Raw genomic sequence first — 20,419 nt, 5'->3', positions numbered from 1 at the left:
TAAGTAAGTGAATAAGAATGTAAACAGCAAATACTGTTTGGAAGTATTAAAATTAAGATTAATGGACAAAGATTTTGTAGATAACTAACACAAAACTAAAACTAAATGCTTTTCCACTGAAATTTGTTCTTTTCTTCAAATTCAACCAGGGATTATATCAGCTGCTTCAACATCATAAGTAGTTTCCCCCCCTAAATATTGTGACAGCTAAAACATGATCTGGTTAGCTATTTAAAAGGCAGAGTAAGTGTGAGAATAAGAAGCCATGGACGCTTTTATAGCAACAAGGACCTGGTGCATCATTCAGCCAAATAAAAATTAAGAAAAAAGGCATACAACAATGTTTTTATAGAAAAACTAAAAATATCTAAAAATCTATCTGTGTATACAGTACAGTATATACTAGATTGTAAGATCGCAAGAGCAGGGCCCTCTTCTCTTTTGCACCAGTGTGTTATTGTATGTGTTATTGTATGTGTTTATAAATTGTTCTATTGAATGTAACAGCGCTGCGGAATTGGCCGGCGCTTTATAAATAAATGTAATGTAATGTAATGTAGAGTTGCCAAACCTACATGTTAAAATACCTACGAACAACAGGTATTTGAAAACGATATATAGTTTTAGTATTGATTTTATCTTATTAACAAGCACTAATGGATGTTACATAAGACAACAGCAGTGTAAATTACTGCACTATGCAAGGAATACATAATAGCAAGTTTAATACAATGTAAAATTGTATAATGAAAACAAATTGCAGGTGTACATAGACATTAAAAGCACGGAGAATGTTCATTGTGTCATGAACAATCTTTTGTTTTCACAAAACACGTTAACAAATAAATATGAATCCAATGTTCTTAAAGAGGTTTAGGAAAATTACATGGGGATTACCGTATTTGCTCGATTATAAGACGACCCTGATTATAAGACGACCCCCCAAAATCTGAATATTAACTTAGGAAAAAAAAGAAAAAGCCTGAATATAAGACGACCCCAAAGGAAAAAAGTTTTACCAGTAAATGTTAATTCATGTAAACTATTTTTTTTAATAAAAGCTATGATTGAGAAAAATATTTTTTTTGTTTTTATTTCTTGTATTTTCCAACCTGTCCCCCAGTTACGCACATCTGCCCCCAGGCTTGCCACTCCAATATGGCACTGTGGCCCATGATATGCCTTTTAACCCTCTATATGCCACTGTGCCCCATGGTATGCCTTTTGACCCCCTATGTGCCACTCTGCCTCCAGAAATGCCTTATACCCCTATATCCTATTCTGGCATTTAGGGGGTTAAAATGCATATTATGGGGCAAAGTGGCATATAGGGAGGTATAAGGCATTTCAGGAGGCAGAATGGCATTAAGGGAGTTAAAAGGCATTGTATAGAGCACTCTGCCTCCAGAAATGAATTTTACCCCTATATGCCACTCTGGCATTTAGGGGGTTAAAAGGCATATTGTGGGGCAGAGTGGCATATAGGGAGGTATAAGGCATTTCAGGAGGCAGAGTGCTCTATTAAATGCCCCCTTAACGCCACTCCAGAAATGCCCTATGCCCCCATTTAACACACACACACACACCCTATACCCCCATTTAACTAACACCCTATACCCCCATTTAACTAACACACACACACTCTCTCTCTCACCCCCTCTCCCCTCTCAGCCCTCTCTTACCGGTGCTTCCAGCCGGGGCAGCGGGTTGACGTCGCCTTCCGCTGCAGCCGGAAGGAGGTGGAGTTGGCAGCGGGGGTTTGTATGCGTCCATCGCGTAGACCTTCCCCAGCTGTCAGAGATCAGAGTTCCCCGCACCGGTGCGGGGAACTCTGATCTCTGACAGTCGGGGAAGGTCTACGCGACGGACGCAGATAACCCCCGCTGCTAGCCACACCTCCTTCCGGCTGCAGCGGACGTTGTCTAAGTGGATCGCGTAGACGTCAACCCGCTGCCCCGGCAATACAGCAGGAAGCACCGGTAAGTGTGTGTATGATGGGGATGGGGGGGGTGAGACAGGAGGATCCAGGTCCCCTGCAGCGGTGCGGGGGATCTGGATCTTAGTCTCCTAATCAGACCTCTATTTGAGGTCTGATTAGAAGACGACCCCGATTAGAAGACGAGGGGTATTTTTCTGAAAAAAACCTCGTCTTATAATCGAGCAAATACGGTGCATGACGTCTTTAAAAGGATTATTGAATAATCTAGGCAGAAAGTAATAATACTTAAATGAATTCACAACTGTGATAACTGCAATTGATCTGTGTCTTCTAAGGACAGGAAAACACGAAGAACATAAAATGTAATTAGCTCAGTTTTGTTGAACATGTAGCTACCGTTTTATTAATACCACTAACCCCTCAGCAGGTACAATTGTAAATATAAAGGATCTGAAAATGTTTTACTAAAACAAAAGTATCAATGTCAAGCAATAATGATGTTAATACTGTATTTCTATAATATGGCAAAAAAGTATATGTTCCTTCTATTTCATTTTTCGCCTGCAGTAGACATCGGGCTCAGAACTTAGCTGAAGGGAGACCGATAGTGATGTGTCCAACTCAGGACTGCTGCCGTCTGTAGCCTTAGTCTTCTGTTTAGGTGCCATCTCTAGGCAATAAGGGAGCTATGTATTGTTTGAGATCATCTATTCCATAACAAGAGTTTATTCTAATAAGAATAATTACCACACATTTAGTGGTGAGAAGCATACCACTTCATACATCAGATCATCCCAAAATACTACATCTGAAAAAGTCGAGATTATTATCTACCATATGTAAAAATGTTGTCCTGTCACAGGAACCTGTAAATTGAATTTGGGTTTAGTGATTTTAAGATATTTAATAAAGGTTAAGTATTAGAATATTAGAATAGGACTCTTTCTTTTAACATTATTAGAGCCCTTACTTTAACAGTGTCTGATTCATTAGTGCAAGGTTCACAGGAATTTCGGAAGGCACAATGCTTAGGCTGATTGTCTGTGAACTTGCCGAGTAACACCTGAGTCTGGAACCCCATGTCCTGCTTGTAGATCTTGTTTTTGACTGTAAGCTGAGGAAAGACCCCTTGCAAATCTTGCACCATGTTGCATGTTCATAAACAGGACTATGCATAGGACACGTGGTCATGCGTTTAGATTGGAAGAAAGGAGATTTAGACTAAAGCAGAGGAAAGGGTTTTTTACAGTAAGGACAATAAGGATGTGGAATTCTCTGCCTGCAGAGGTAGTTTTATCAGAGTCTGTACAGACGTTTAAACTGCAACTGGATGGATACCTGGAAAAACATAATATTCGGGGATATAATCTTTAATTATGGGGAAACAGCTTATTGATCCAAGGAGAAATCTGTCTGCCGTTTTGGGGTCAAGAAGGAATTTTTTTCCCTGGTTAGTGCAAAATTGGAAAGAGCGAAACCGGGGTTTTTTGCCTTCTTTTGGATCAACAGCAACAAATTAACAGATATAGGAAAGGCTGAACTTGATGGACGCATGTCTTTTTTCAGCCTATATAACTATGTAACTATGTAACTATATGACTTGCAAAGATACTGATAAGGGCAATCTAAAAGCAAAGTATATATATATATCTACCTACATATTTAAAACATACATATGATGATAATGTGTAGGGTTTAAACTTAATCTGTAAATGTTGGTTTAGTTGAGTTTTAGTTCATATCAAGGGGATCTGGACACATCTGCATGCCTAGTTTGGCTTAATTGTTACTATTACTATTATCGTTATTGGCTGCCTGGAAGTTTGCTTTGATCTGATTTGACAAGCGCTGATTTAAAAAAAAAACGGTAAGTTGTGTTTGAAAAAACGGTGTGTTGTGAGGAGATAGAAATTTGCATGTGCTAAATGTTTACATGTGGTTGAATGATTAGCGAATGTTACTTGACTATGTACCATGATAGTTGAATTGCAGTCTACTTTGTAACAAGGTAAAGCATTTTTTTTTCTTAGTCTAGAAACTTGACTTGATTATTAGGACTGTGTTCCACTTTGTGCAGTCAAGGACCCTGAGTTTGTCAATAAATAATAATATACATAGTCTTACCTGCCTCTTCTCTCCTGGCCACAGTTATCAGTTCTAGGAGTAAAGAAAATATAATTTTGAAAAACCAAAAACTTAGAGTAGCATTATAAGAACTGAAATGGATACACTTGGGTCAATCCTGCACCATATGGGTCAGTGTCCATATACTTGAGGTGAGGGCCCTGTATGTAGGTGGTGAACAGGTCTGGCATATTACCCATATATCCAAAGGCAAATTTACTCATAAGGCTAGTCCAAAGTATATGTGCCCTAATGAACACATACAATACAATACATAAAAAAATAGCTTAAACAGGCAAGCGGAGCAGGGCTTCTCATTTCATTTGTTTTTGTTTATTTGCAGTCCCCAGTATAGCAACAAGGATGTATCCTTGTATAGAGTATCATCTCACCAGAACATATGGAGCATTTCAACCCCACAACTACCAGATGCTCTGTGTGTCCATTTTATGGGCTTTCTATGCAATATTTTTGATAAATGTGTATTATCAAGACAGCCTAGTGCCTGTTATAAGGCATTCATGCAAATTTTTTATGTAGCACACTAATCAAATCATTCCGTAAGCCTTCCTCATAGAAACTAAACATAGCTTAAATACATCTTTGTCGAATTATCTGTATTCAGGCAGGTATTTCAACTATAATACTAGTAGTAAGAAAAGCACGAAACACCAGGCAAGAGATTATATTAGCAACAAATAAATATATTTGTTTACATTTAAAATAATGCAAATAAGGATAATAATAATAATACTGATATAATGATGATGATAAAGTCACCTGAGGGGTTGCATAAAATGAGTATGAAAGTTAGTGGCACAAAGCAGGCAGTCAACATCCAGAGAATAGGTGTTGGCAGGTGAAGCTCAATCAAAGGACCCTTTCTCATTTCTGCTTCCACAAAGTAGCACCAGTTACAATATGTCTCCCAAATTCTGGGAGAACTCTCCACGCCTGTAAGTTAACAATCTAATATGAGTTACAAGCCGAACATATCTGCATTTTTATTTATTTTTATGAAACAAATATTCTTAACTGAAAAATGTATCATTTCATGATTGCATCTTTAGCAACATTGTATGAAGAAACTGGACTCAAAGCACTTTCAGAACCTCAAAACCACAATTCAAATGTTGTTACCATACATTCTACCCTGTTGGTCCATGTCTCTTTTTCTAAGAGGGCCTAAGTAAATAGATATATTGGGGGCTAACACAAATAATCATTTTTTTTTATTTCAGCCTTTCTGAAAAACTAATTTGTTTGACAAAATATACAGTATTTCTCAATAATCCATAAAATTCAAGTTTGTGAATATTAGAATCCACATTATTCCAGCACTCTTTTAGGGCATCTAAAGAGAATGTCTATAGATGTCACGGTGTGTCTTGCCTTTTCCCTTTTCCAATGTTCCCAAAGATGCTCAATGGGATTTTGGTCCAGTGATTGTGGTGGGACAGTCAGTGAATTTTGATTTATCAGATAACAGGATGTTTTTCCAGTCTTCCACTGTGACATTTCTGTATTATTTGACCCATGCTAAACAATTTCAACCACAGAGTGGTTTAGAGACCACTACTCTCCCATGAAGGCTACACTTTGCGAGTCATCTCTTGACTGTGCTTTTGCTAACTGTGGTGGGAAGTACCTTGTTCAACTTGGCTTAAATTGTGGCAGTAGATGCTGTTCTATTCCTCATTGATGTTAGGTTGACATGCTGGTCTTCTGATGTATGGTCACTTAAGGTCTGTTTGGTCTTGATTTGGAAGAAAGTTACTTGGCTTCAAAAAATCTCTTTAGTGTTTTATATACCCCCTTATAAATATTCAACTTAACTGCTATTTGGGGCTCGGAAAGTGTTTCAGCAAAAGGTATTTCAACTAACAAAAGGTCCTTATTCAAAGGCCCTAACAGGAGCATTAAGAGGACTAGTAGAAGCACTAGCAGGATCATACTAACAGAATTAGTATCAGTTGTTAAACATTAAAAGATAAATACAAATCATATGTGGGCTAGGATGTTACACTTTAAACTATATATATATATATATATATATATATATATATATATATACTGTCATAGCAGTTTTGAAAACATATAAATAAATAGTGTGCGAAAAGGATATTCATATAACACATGCCACTTGGAAGAATGATCCCATTCTTGCCATGTAAATTCCTTGCCTAAATTTGTATTTTAATGTCCTTGTTAGGATCTAGGAGAAGCTGGTAGCAGGAAAAACTTTTCTTACAGTGACTTGGCAATATCTTAATCTGTCACTTGGATAAGCGGAGAATATTTAAGTGATTATTATTATTATATTATTACTAGTACGGAAACTAAGGATAAAGTTGATACATTTATGTCAAGTCTATCATTGTGTCTATCATTGTTTTGATCTGTTGTGACCTGGTGTGCTGAATTCACATTCCTGACGGTTCCAATCTAAGCTAGTTTCTGTTTTTGTCTGATCGCTTCCTGTACAAACTTTTGGTCTGATTCCTAATGATCTGTATTCCATTCCTGAACCTGGCTTGTCTGACTTCTTTCTACTCTGTCTGGACTGAGGGGCCAGGTGGATCATTAGCAAGCCCATGGCTGCTAAGATCGAAGGGCTCAGCTTATGAGGGAGTTGTTTGGCGGGTAAACTGCATTTTGGTCTACAGGTGTAAATTCCTTTGCCCGACAGTCCAGGGGCAATCTCCCCTGCTAGAATCCTAAACCTGCATCCTGAAGCAACCATCTGTCTTCCTCGCCTTCAAGTTCTTCATGCCACTGACTATTCCACACAATCCTCTCTGCAATCAAATTATCCTTATCCAAACAGCCCTTTCCGTGTCTTTCCCTTCAAACTCCCAATAGATTTTAAGAACATGTGTTACTTTTGTTATCCATTTCAATGATATTGTTAATTGTCCCACTATTGTAATAGTGCTAAGGAATCTTTATAAATAAATGGTACAATGATTAAATGAAGCATTTCCTTAGGCAGGGCACCCTAGACTTAATTAGTGGGGAGACAGTAAGTATTTTATTTAAAAAAAACGGTCTTTTTTGTTTATTTACCTGCAAGGCTCTAGTCATAGAGGAGCTTGTGGCAAAGTTGTGTGTCGAGGAATGCAAGAGACAGCCAACATCTGCCTCTAAGGTAAGCTGCCCCTTTCCTGCCATATTAAAGATGGCACTGATAAACTTCAAAAAGATAAATCTTTTACAAGTGTTAAATGAGTTTATAGGTCAAAAATATATATGACAAAAATACTCCTTAGTCCAGGAACCTCTATTAGCACATAGTCCTTCAGGATGCAGAGAACGCATAGTTGCAGAAATGGTTTTATAAGGAGGACTGACCTGCTTTTATTTGTTCAACACAATTTAAGCAGATCCCTCCCTTCTGTCAGGGAACAAAAATGATCTGGGGAGTATTTTACTCTCTCCCCTATTAATTAGTAGATGCAAGTGAGTCAAATTAGAGTGTGTTAGAACTACTGGACAGGATTCCTCACCGGCTGTAGGTCAGCCTACACAAAACCGTGGAGTCGAGTGGAGCACTGGCCCATCCTGCTCCCAGAGGACCCAAATACACAATTTATCAAACACAAGTGACACCAAAGCATCTATTTCTGACCACAAAGGAGGGCAATGCAGAACATCTGAGTATATACTGTATGCGTATATTTACATATACCATCCACCACCATCAGGGCCGGCCTTAGGGGTGTGCGACCTGTGCGACCGCACAGGGCGCCATGGTTGCAGGGGCGCCTGACCGGGACTTAGATTAAAGCATCGTTTTTTGTTTTTTTTTAAATAAAGTTTTAAAAATAGTTTTAAATAAAGTTTAAAAAAAAAAACCGATGCTTTAATCTAAGTCCCGGTCAGGGGCGCCGAGTGGTTGCTCGTGAAGTTCTCGGCAACCGCTCGGCGCCCCTTACTCTCCGTGACTCCGTCGCGGTGCCAGCATCTCATGTTGAGCGCCGGACTATACCGGCGCTCAACATGAAATGCCGGCAGAGCGAGAAGACGGATGCCTCCCGCTCTTACCGCAGGACTCCGGCAACAAGGTAAGTGTGGGGGGGGGTAGTTTGAAGGGGCAGAGGGGGGGGTAGTTTGAAGGGGCAGAGGGGGGGGTAGTTTGAAGGGGCAGAGGGGAGGGGTAGTTTGAAGGGGCAGAGGGGAGGGGTAGTTTGAGGGGGGGTAGTTTAAAGGGGCAGAGAGGGCGGGTAGTTTGAAGGGGCAGAGAGGGGGGGTAGTGAGGGGGGGCGCCAGAGGAGTAGTCCGCACAGGGCGCCACAACGCCTAAGGCCGGCTCTGACCACCATCTCATTTATTGTCTCTTAATATATACAAAATATTCTGTCATTCATACTCGGCTACTCTTGACAGTGGTAAGTATGGTTATTACTTTTATAATCCTAATGGAATTATAAGAGTGTATTGTCTGTTAAAAAGAAGATTGGGTAGTTATAATCGTCAACCATTTTTTTAAATAAAAGGATGAAGCAAATATTTAAAGTACTTACTTTACAGAGTGTTCCACAATCCTGAATGCATTTATCTGGCGTTGCTCCCACAAGAGGCACATCTACAACACTACGGTGGTCTAATTCTTAACAACACCTGCAAATACAATCTACACTTTAGCAATACAGGAACAATATTATGCAAACCCTATTTCAATAGACTGTGAATGGCCACAGAGGACAGTTTTGTTTAGGGAGTGTGTTAGGTGGCATGGCTAAGGGTCAGGATGTATAGAGGGGTCTATTCACTAAAAAGGCAGATGATCATCAGCCAGATGGAGGTGGCGTGCCTTTCCTTCTGGTATATTCACTTAATTTTGCATATTGCACGAAAGGGCATTTAAGTTGAATGAACTCATGTGTCTATAATATAAATTTAGTAACCTAACAAAAAAAATCGAAATTAAAGAGCAATAAATGAAATAAACAAAGACCACATTTTAACCTAGAAGAAAAGGGGTGGTGACTGCTCACCGTTCCCCTTATATTAATCAAATGTCTTCCTTGTTTCACCATGTTCAGCCGTATGGGCTTGTTTCCAGGATAGTGCATATATATATGTAGACTGAACCCTGGTGATATGATATACTTTATAGTATTTTTTAAGATATAGTCGTTAAGATTATACATTTAAAAAAATCTACAAAATAATGTGGGGGAAAGTCATAAAGATCACTCCTGGTGCAAATGTGAGAAAGTCTCCATGGAACACAATGAAACATTCCTGCTGATTGCACAAAATTTTGCTTAACTACCTATAAAAGCAAGTTTGCATCCATATTAACCCAGAAATCCTATTCAGTCTCATTGCAGTGCAACTATGCCCTACTCCAAACATGCTCTCAAAGTCAAGAGAAGAACATGTATATTTCCCAATTTCAAGCATAATATCAGAGTCATCGTTGCTTTGTGGAACTTTGAATCACATATCCTAAGTCCTCAAATTCTTTAGATTCCATTCCCAGCTTCTTATTTTTGTCTGTTGTCTAGAGTGAAATCCATTCAAACAAGTGAGGAGTGAGGACTGTATTCACACATTGGGGGTTATATATATAAACAAAGTTTACTCTCCGTAGCCTTGCTACACCAAATAAAAATTGAACTGGGTGGCAATCTTCTTCATATTAATACATTTCAACCAATCATTAAAAATTATTTATTTACTGGAAATTAAGATTTTTTTAAATAACTGTAAATTTTAATGGAATAAGGAAAATGGTTGTATTTGGATACTTGGTACCAAATGTAATTACTGCAAATGCTCAGAATAGTATTTCCGATTGTGCCAAAGTTGTATTGCATTAGGTAAAATATGCCAGGTTAATGGGATGAAAATGAATCTACGCACTAATTTTGCATTTCTCAACACTTCATTCATCCAACATGTACTGTGATTCTTGAAGAATAATGTTGTCTTTTGTTCACAGTAGAACTCAACTCCCTCCTTATTAGCAAAATACAGAAAAATGGCTGAAAGATGGTAGCAGCCAGTCATGGGTGATAGTCAGAAGAGACATAGTTATTTAACGAACTGCCGGAAGATAAAATCTAGCTAAAATAATATATGACTTGAGGTTCACATACATTACATGCACCAAGAACAGAAATAAAAAGGGCATTTATAAAAATTTCTTAGTAGAAAGAGATAGGATTCCTTGAAGTGTTTATGTATGAAAAGAAACAGAAGTGTGCTGTCTTCTTTGTTGTACAACATTGTTAAAAAGTTAGATGTTATTGCTTGGTTTATGTATTCTGTAGCTGCAAGCTGCGTTAGACACAAACTGACAGAAGGTATGACTGTTTTAGGAGATTTGTCTAATCCTTCATATCTGTTAAAGTGGAACGACCAGGACAGTCACTAAATTAAAGGAGCTGTCCTGTGTCCCAAGGTAACCCTGTTTAGGGTCAATGTCATGTTTCAGAGTGAAATAGTAGTGCAGGACACCCTTTGCAACCTGTCTCTTCAACCAGAGTAGGGAGGGACAGAAAAAGTAACTGACATCAGTAAATCCTGCTAGTGAAGATACCATGTTGTTGTGGGCTTTAAAGGCAACTGGAATCCCAATTTATCCAGTGTCATATTTTACATTTCCTTTAATGCTACATAGCCCATCCTTCATGATACATTCTGAGATTGGATTTTAGGCAATAGCTCAACACACACTTTTTAGACTGAAGTGATGGTTCTATACACTAAACCCTTGTATACCATACCTTTTTGTGATCTGTATTATTATTTCACCCCATAAGCTTATCTTACATAGTTACATAGTACATAAGGTTGAAAAAAAGACCTAAGTCTTTAGGAGTCTGTCAGGGGTGAGGAGAGAAAAACAACACAATTGATTGAATAATGCTAGCTGTGCCTCTAAGCCACATATCTCAGCTTCATCGAGGGTACTTTTTTTACTATACATATGTCCCAAAAACATTTACACTGATGGCCAAACAAGAAGCACAAGCTATAGGTATGGATCATTAACTTAGTTATGCTAAAAAGCAGTTTCCACAACAGTTACTGAATAACTGTGTTTTTTTTGTACCCTTCATGACAATGGCTGTTTTGACATTTCTACTGTGTTTGTGTTTAACTGTAAGTTTCTTTTTTTCTCATTTATAAAGAAGAAGGGTTTTCTTCTTTAATTTACTATTGAAAAAATGAAGTATGATTAAAAAAATGAACCCCTCCCACTTTTCTGACTTTTATTTGCTAATGGAAATACCAGGTAAATAGATTATAATATTTCTCCTGAGCTTAGAAATATCCAGTGTTTTTTTGTGGGCAATAATTACAAATAGTATATTGCTATTTCAAAACTGTTTTTTTAATCTGATCATATTGCGCCTATGTCCTATTTGGGACAACTTTCAATTTTCAGCTGCTGCTATATGTCACTGCCAAACAACACCTAGATATGTGTTCATCGACATTTCCTGAGTACAATGATACCACCCTTGTGTGGGATTGATACATTGTTTGAGGGCTGAAAAGCACCTTTTGGGACATGGGCATTTCAGTTTCTTAACAAATTTTGACATTTGGTCATCCTGCACCCATGTCCTTTTTCAAAATGCGGAACCTGGCCAATTCATTTTACCCCATCAAACCATTTATTTTTGAAAAATAGACACCCTAGGATATTTAAAACACATTTTCTATGTCAGGATTTTTGGGAAGATACATTGCCAATTTTGTGGCTCGCTCATAAAATGAAACATTTTATTTTTATTTATTTTTAAACATTTATTGGACATTTTTTTATAATTTTTCTTGTAAATGGATGGTTCCTAAACGCGTTGCTGCAGACGGACGCCGCCTTATTCTATATGGGAAATGTGATTGCCCCGGAGAGCAATCACACAGAGCCCCAACATTTTTTGTTTGTTGCTGAATGTCTTGATGCCAAGGCATTGCAGCAACGCAGACTGATCAAAGAAAGCAATTGTTGATCACTTTCTGAGCTGATGTGCCTGGCACGTCAATTGTCTTCAAGGAGTTAACATAACATAATGGTAATATTGCATCATCAACTACAACAAAAATCACTGCTGAGCAGACTAAAAATCTATTATCATATAGTTCTACTTAATGATTCTTGTTTTTTTTTTTTAACAAGGCAAAATTTAACAATGTCTAAAAAAATATACATACAAGCAAACCTACTACAATTCTAGCATTGCAGAGACATCAATCTGAATTGAAACTGAATTAGAAAAAATAACTAGAATTAATCAGGTGTGTTCTTTTGTGGATAGATAGACATATAGATAGACAGATAGATAGACAGATAAAAAAACATCACTGATAGCTATTGTACCAATAGTAAAACGTTGCAGCATCATGCAATGCTCCTATTGTATTCTTGTGTTTTAGTCAAAGTGGCAGATTCTATATAGGATATTTCTATCCTTCTGTTAAGTATACATGTTTAATAAATACACGCAAAAGCACATGCATCAATATGTAAAACAACACTCTCGGGTGTTCTAAAATGAGGATATTGACATGCAATTGTAATATTTTACACACAATTATTTGTTTTATAAAGGATTAACAAGGAGCAAATCCAGAAAGATACAAGTTCTAAGGTCCTCTTAGTTTTAGTTTACAATTAAAGAAAATCACCTTCAGTATATGAACATAACAACCTAATTTACTACCATACATAAGGGAAATATCTAAATCTAGTTTAAATTTATTAAACTATAATTTTAAATATCAAAATGCTGTCGAAGGAACATACTTTAATACATGCTTTAAGCAAACATTACAATGTTTGGCAGAAAATCCATATTAGAACATAGAAATGGATTATTTTTTGTTTTCTAAAAATATGATATGGCATACCTCATTCCTTTGAATTTTCTTCTCAAGGTCACAGATGGTATTAACTTTCAAAACCGTTCCTTTCCCTAGGGTAAAATTATCGGAAATGTAAAAAAATACCCAGAACACCAAAATAACTGTCATTCGTCATATGGACAATATATCTCTGTCATTTCAGCCATGCTTGACTTTGTTTCCAGAGTTGAAGATACCAGGACAGGGAATAAAGGTTGTGGCAATGCAATTTAGGTTCTCTTGGGTAGATTACGAAAAAAAGGAACACAGGAGCAAACAATAAAACTGGACTATGGTGGGCTGAGGGAAAGTGTGGCTCGGGTTTCAGGAAGGCAGCAGCAGATAGTGCCTAAAATTACTGAATATCTTGTTGTTGATAGAAAGTGGAGACTGACAGGAGCTTTTAGGCAAAAGTCTGGGAAACAGGAACTAAACCAAAAATAAATGTTGGTAGGTAGATACTTTATTATTATTATTATTATCAATATTGTAATTTGATTGTTTGCACTTTGTTTGGTTTGTTGTGTTCTTTGAGTTTTTCAGTGTAGGTTAGTTAGGGTTTTGAATTTCTGTATTGATATAAAACATTAGATGGAACAATACATGAGATGTGTTTTATGAACTGTATAAAGTCTACATAGAATGGATAAAGGGGTTTATGGTGTCCATTTAGGATGTGTGCATCGAATGGCTGATGTTCTGTTGGAACTTACTACGGCTTGGTTTGCAAGTGTTGTGGGTTTTTTGGAATTGGACTAATCACACATTGTCATTGATAAACAGTGGTGATTAATTGGGAAATGAGAGGGACCCCAAAGACCATTTATGGTAAACTGAACTGAATAAACCCAATACAATAAAAATGTACAATAATAGCTTTTATTTAATTTTTATTTATTTATTTCTATTTAAAGCCTAAAATACTAGAGACCATTCATTTCAGCTTATGTTCCTCACGTTCGTTATCATCTCAGGGAAAATTGATGGCCCTCTTACCAGCCAAAAGGCAGTTTTGTAGAAGAGATGAATCTCTACACAGAGTCAGATTCACAAACAGGATTCTGCCTAGAATTGTCCTCTTTAGTAATACTATTGAAGGCGAAAGGGGAGCTTTGCAGTATTGAATGGTAGATTTACCATTACTGTCTGTGCTCTTCAATCCACTGATTTTTTAGCATGTCATTGACCTGCTTGCAACTTCTTTTGTATGGTGCAGTTTTGCACACTCTCAACCTAGCTTCCAACTGATGTCTGAATCTGCCCTCTCACAGCTCACATTTCAACATTATAACAAAACAGCTGGCTCCAGACATTGTTTGCAAATGTGGTGGGGTGTTCTTGGCAAAGTAGGACAGTTTTCCTTTAGAAACCTAGCTCAAAAGTTAGACAGTCAATACTGTGTGCTGGCACAGTCACAGCCTGGGATGTCAGAGGAGACCACCAACCACAAGGACCTGTGCCTGCATCAGTGAATATGGCTATGCAGTGATGACTGTTTCTATATTCAGAATCTATTATTGTTACAAATGAAATAAAATGTAAATTTAAGACATTAATTTATATCATAGAATAGGTTTCAATAATAATGTTTTATTCATGCAGTATACCATGTTGCCTACCAGCTGAATCTAAATAAACAGGTGTGTATCAGTATTTGAATGAATAGTAGTTTCTGTAGAATGATTAATGTCATGGATCCTTCCAGGTCTGCAAGTTCACAATTGCCTGATGTTGTCTAAAAGCACAGGAATGAAAGTACATTTATGAATCTAGGAAATGCACTGTTGATGCTGGGCAAATTAAATCCATAATTTCAGTGGATGATATGTGGTTGAACACATGAACAAATAAAACTGTAGCTTTGAAAAGCTTTTAAATATCTACTGCAATAGTTTGTTCAAACAGAACTACATTCTGAAGTGTTTTAAGTGCAGTTTTCCTTTTTTTGAACAAGGCTGCTATTGTCTGTGTCTTCTTATCTGGTCATGAGAGGAATGTGCTGTGGATCCTGCCCTGGTCGAGTAACGAGAACAAGGTGAGAAAGAGCGGTTCAAGGACACCTTGATGAAAAGGATGGCCTGATGGGACTCTTGAGTTTTGTATGGAATTCAAAATTCTGCTGTTGCATTTGCAGAGCAACAGAACATAGCATGAACCAAAAATATACTTTTTTATTTAGTTAGAGAAGGAAACATTTGTATGTACGTCTGAGAAATACCGTATTAAACTAAAGGTAATGCTAATAAACTGAATTCAACAAAGTGGGAGTTCAATGCATCCTGCATACTCATTCCAACAGACTAACGGGTGTATTTTGGTTCATAGAGGAACAGTAACGTATACAAAAGACATACTGTATGTAGCTAATATTGTTATGCTTCTGTACACTGACCTCTTGGTGTACATGATTTATCTGTGTTATGTAGAAATATTTGAAACAGTAAAACTATTTTCTATATTTGTTATTGCATTTGTTATTGTCTTAAATATAATAATAGTGTTATTGTATTTTTTTATATAATGCCTCAGTCATCTTTGGCATTATTTTGTAATGACTTTTATTGATGCCATTTTGCAACAGCTTCATAAATACAATGGAAACATTATCTGTTGCTATGCCTTTAACCACACTGTCTAACTTATAAATGTCTGTCCATGGCTAGTATTTGGAAATGTATAGGGCCCACCTGAAGTCTGAATCTGCCCAATTACACCTCACAGGTATGCTAATTGTAGAATATACAATGTTATTACACTGTTAAAAAATAAAACAGTGAACCCCTAGGCTAATCGCTATAACAAAAGCTAACTGGAGTCAGGAGTTAACGATCCTGTGGTACAATTAATTAAACGGGATTAAAGGTGTGTTTTAGATTTGAGTTTGCTATTCTTAAGAACCATCTGCTGATGTGAACCATGTAAACCTGCAATCAAGAATTGTTGATTTTCAAAAGTTGGAAAGGATTACAAAGTAATCTTAAATAGTTTACATACTCATCAGTCCAGAGTTAGACAAATTGATTATAAATGGAGAAGATTTAGTACTGTGGCTTCTCTCCCTAGAAGTGGTCGCCCAGCTAAGATGACTCCAAGGGCACAAGGTAGAATGCTTAATGAGGTAAAAGAAACCTAGAGTAGCCGCTAAAGGATTCAAGGAATCATTGGAGCTGGTTAACATCTCGGTTGATGAGTCTGCCGTACGCAATACATTGAACAGGCATAAAGTTCATGGGAGGACACCACAGAAGAAGCAACTGCTCTTGAATTTAACATTCACTGCTTTGCTGCCTTGGGGCCTGAACAGCTTGGCATGATTGAGGGGACAATGGATTCCCATGTTTATCAAGGTATCATACGGGAAAATGTCAGGGTGGCTGTCCAAGCTCAGTAGAAGTAGAACAATGACCCTAAACATCAAATTAAATCTATTGCAGAATGATATAAAAAAATAATTGCCTTTTGGAGTGGCCCAGTCCTTAACCCATTAGAGATGCTGTAGGATGACATTAAAAGAGCCGTTGACACCAGACATCCTAGGAATATAGATGAGCTTAAGCAGTTCTGTGAGGAAAATGGTCCAAATTCCTCCTAAACTTTGTGAAGGTCTGATCTGCAGCTACTGGAAGTTATTGTTTCCAAAGGAGGTTGGACCAGTTATTAAATCCAAGGGTTCACTTACTTTTCCCACCAAAACTGTGAATGTTTAATGGGTACTTTCAATAAAGACAGGAAAGATTATCATTGTGCTATTAGCTAAAGCACATTGTGTTTGTCTATACTTGTGACTTAGATGTAGATCAGATCACATGTCATGAACAATAACTGCAGAAAAACAGGTAATTTCTATGGGTTCATTTACTTTTTCTTGCCACTGTGTAAATGTATGTTACATAGATGTGCATTTATGTTATTTTTCTCTTCTCCTTTTCACCACTCCTTCCAAGACATATTTTACTAGCCGTCTCACTCCACCTCAACACTTCAAGGGACGTTCCAGCCTTCATATGCACTCTACGTCATATGATAACTGAGAGGTAACTTTACATTTCTGTTGTGCCTCTTTTGCAGAATCCTCCCATATGCATTTGCCCCCTTGCCCAATCCCCAGCTATTTCCCCTGCAGAGGATGCATCTCCTTGTAAGTCAGCTCTAGCACTGGCTTGGTAAAAGCAACAGGAGAGTGTCTATTCAGACTATATGCACATGCATGAAAGCTCTAGCTTTGATTTCAATGAGAGCTCCTTCCCTCTACTGATTGGCTGCTTCAAAGCAGCCAATAAGTGGCAAAAATCAACAGACCACAGAGTAGGTGAGCCCTTCTATCTCAAGTAAGTGCTTTTATTTATTTGTTTTGTTTTTGAAAAATGCATATATTGATTCTCTGTAGAATACTCTAAACAGGAGAGCTATTTTTATTAGTCAAGCAGTACCAAAGCTCACTAGCTCCCAGTGTATTGCGATGCCATTATGAGCTCGGTTTACCTCACAATGCTGGGATTACCTGATACAATCTACAGCTGATGCACAAGATTACGTTGTACTGGAATCATTAATTAGGTCTTATTCTTTCTCCTAAAACCATCAGTTCACGGGTAAAAACTGTATATGATTTATAGATAATAGAAACCATACAACAAAGTTTAGTTATCTGTTAATAACAAAGACATATTATTTTAAACTTATAACCGGTACTTGGACAAGACATACGTTTTACCACTCTTCCAAACCTCCTGAGAATTGCAGCTCATAGACATATTTTATTAATCCTCTTCTATCCCATCACACCAGGTTGTACTGGAGTCATTAATTAAGGCCTAACTCACTTTTTTCTGTAACAATCAGTTCACAGGCAATGAGCAGGCCCGGACTGGCCATCGGGCACACCGGGCATTTGCCCGGTGGGCCGGGCCGCGGCAGGTCCGGGTTGACTTAGGGGCTCATGGAGCTGCAGCTCCAGGTCCCTACCTTAAAATAGGCCCAGTCAGGACCTCTACGGCCGCATTAACGCAGGGCATAAGGGGCACCTGCCCCTTAAGCCCACCGCAACTGCGACCGGGTCCGCCACTCTAAGGGGCCGGGAAGCCCCCACCAGGGCTGGCCTTACGGGTGTGCGGCCGCACAGGGTTTAAATGAAAACATCGAGGTTTTTTTTGTTCTTACTTTATTTAACATCCTCCATGTTAAAGTTTTTGTTAACATTATTTAACATGGAGGATGTTAAATAAAGTAAAAAAAAAAAAAAAACCCCGATGTTTTAATTTAAGCCCTGTGCGGCCACAGACCCCTAAGGCTGGCCCTGGTGGGGGCTTCCCGGCGGGCTTAAGGGTCCCTGCGTTAATACGGCCGTAGAGGCCGCATAGGCCCAGTCAGTCCGGTCCTGACTGGGCCTATTTTAAGGTAGGGGCCTGGAGCTGCAGCTCCATCAGTCCCTAAGTCAATCCGGTCGCAGTTGCTGCTTGCTCCGGCAACAAGGTAAGTAGGGTGAGGGAGGGGGGTGCAGTGAGAAGGGGCAGAGGGGGGTTAGATAGTGAGAAATGGGGAGAGGGGATAGATAGTGAGAGGGGGTACATATTGAGAAGTGGGGAAGGAGGTACATAGTGAAAAGGGGGAACATAGTGAGAAGGGGCAGATAAGATGGGGAGAGGGGGTAGTGTGAATGCGTATGAGAATGAATGAATAAATGTGTGGATGAATTGTGTGAATGCGTATGACAATTAATGAATTCATGTGTGGATGAATTGCTTGAATGATTTGTGAGACTGCATTAATGAATGTGTTAATGATTTGTGTGCATGAGTGAGTAAATGCAAAGATGGTACATAAAGGGTGGCTTTAACAATAAATAAATAAAAAAAAATGGGCTGCTCAGGCTTAAATGCCCGGGCCTATTTTTTGTCCCAGAAACAACACTACATCTACTACACATGTCTACACACCTACTCAGCATTATCACATATTTTTTCTCACTGCTATGGGTGCTATAGCCCAAAGTTAGCAAAAATAATCAGGTATTACAAATGCAATTTAACAGATTTTGACATTTGTTTATTAAATGTTTATGTGCATAGGTTGGTTAGCGAGTTTATGGTGGATACAAATTAGTTTTATGATATATGTGTGGGGCATAAGTCTAGATAAAGCTTGGTGTGCTCTTAAGCTCCAAATCTTGAGTCTAGGGATTCTCCTGGTTAAGGATTTTAGTCTGCCATCAAATGCTCTGTACCATAACTTAACTAGAGATATATACTGTACATTTTTCACTAGAGGGCGCCAAAAACTGTGGTATATTCCTTTTTATTATCTGAACTTGTTTAAAATAGAACAGTCGCATTTCCCAAACCCAACATTTTACAGTTCTGTACGCCTAATACATGTAATAGTGTTAAATACATGTAATAGTTTAATAGAGATTAAAATAAAGGTCACCTCATTTATATATTTTTCTCAGGATCCGCATCAACTTTCTAATTGTTTCTGGGAGAGAACTTCAGGACAGGAAATTGGTTTGATAATATTAGCTCTGCCACAGGCTCCTGCTGATCTTTTTACATGAAGTGAAGTTTTAAACGAAATATCTCCTGGCTGGCCGCTGGCCGCCATCACTCGACATACACCCGACCTGCTGCTCCTGTGGCAGATCAGGTGCTGGGGTTTGGGGCCACTGGCTGGACATGCCAAGTCGCACTCTGCGTGAGCATAAAAACATAGCGTGCGGCCTCTGATATCCAGCCACAGCATAGAATGCACTTTAAGGCTACAGCTGCCTCGTTGTACCCTGTCCGGCTCAGTCCCTAACAATTGCACTGAATGACGAACAAAAAAAAAAAGCCCAATTTTAAATAGCTCTTTTGTTTGTTACATTTAAGAGGAAGACAAACAGAATCAGTTTGAGGAAAGTGCTTGTGCAAGACTGGATAGCCCTGACTCAGTTTAGCAGTCAAGGCGGCATGTGGTTGTAGGGATAAAGGGGTCAGATAGAGGTCAGGATAGTGGTAGAGGTTAGCAGGCATAATAATAATAATAAAAAGAGTAAAAAGCTTCTAGTTGTGCTCTGCCACTTAGTTTGCCCTGCTTTTTGCCCGATTTGCGCTCAAGGACATCGCGCGCCGCTTAGTTGCCATCCCCTTTTTTGCCCGCCTTGGGCTCGCGGGTGCCTCACGCTGCGCAAAGGGCGGGAATTCGCCCTATAAATAGCACCTGTTGAGGTGCGTCTTACTCACCTGCGGCGAACTGCTAGCTGTCTGCTCTGACCTCCTTTGAGCGTCTGGTGAGCAGCAGCATAGCGGGAGAGCCAAGGGATGAACATGGAGGAGCTGCTTCTCAGGCGATTACCCTCCCACCCATATAATATAATATTTATATATATTTATATATAATCTTTTTGTCGTGGCTTTTATTGGGTTAAGGCTACCCCTTTTTATATATATAAAAAATTTAAAAAAAAAAGAAAATATATATCTATATATAATATACAAGGGGTCAACCAGTGAT

The 20,419-nt window shown here is 38.4% G+C and overlaps 1 protein-coding gene across 1 annotated transcript in view; it reads right to left on the bottom strand.

The window, feature by feature from the left end:
- SSC4D (scavenger receptor cysteine rich family member with 4 domains) overlaps positions 1-17,803 on the bottom strand; it is a 32,137-nt gene extending 14,334 nt beyond the window's left edge. The window contains exons 1-3 of the mRNA XM_053455955.1: positions 17,752-17,803; positions 4,844-5,017; positions 4,064-4,096 (exon numbers count right to left, since the gene is read on the bottom strand). Of these exons, the coding sequence (XP_053311930.1) occupies positions 4,064-4,096; positions 4,844-5,017; positions 17,752-17,803 (259 nt within the window). The remainder of the gene's footprint in view (positions 1-4,063; positions 4,097-4,843; positions 5,018-17,751) is intronic.
- Between the last annotated feature and the right edge of the window lie 2,616 nt (positions 17,804-20,419).

This window comes from Spea bombifrons, chromosome 2 (assembly GCF_027358695.1).
Source record: "Spea bombifrons isolate aSpeBom1 chromosome 2, aSpeBom1.2.pri, whole genome shotgun sequence".
Classification (NCBI taxonomy): domain Eukaryota; kingdom Metazoa; phylum Chordata; class Amphibia; order Anura; family Pelobatidae; genus Spea; species Spea bombifrons.
Note: the sequence above shows the minus strand (reverse complement) of the source record. Positions and strands in the feature narration are given on the sequence as shown.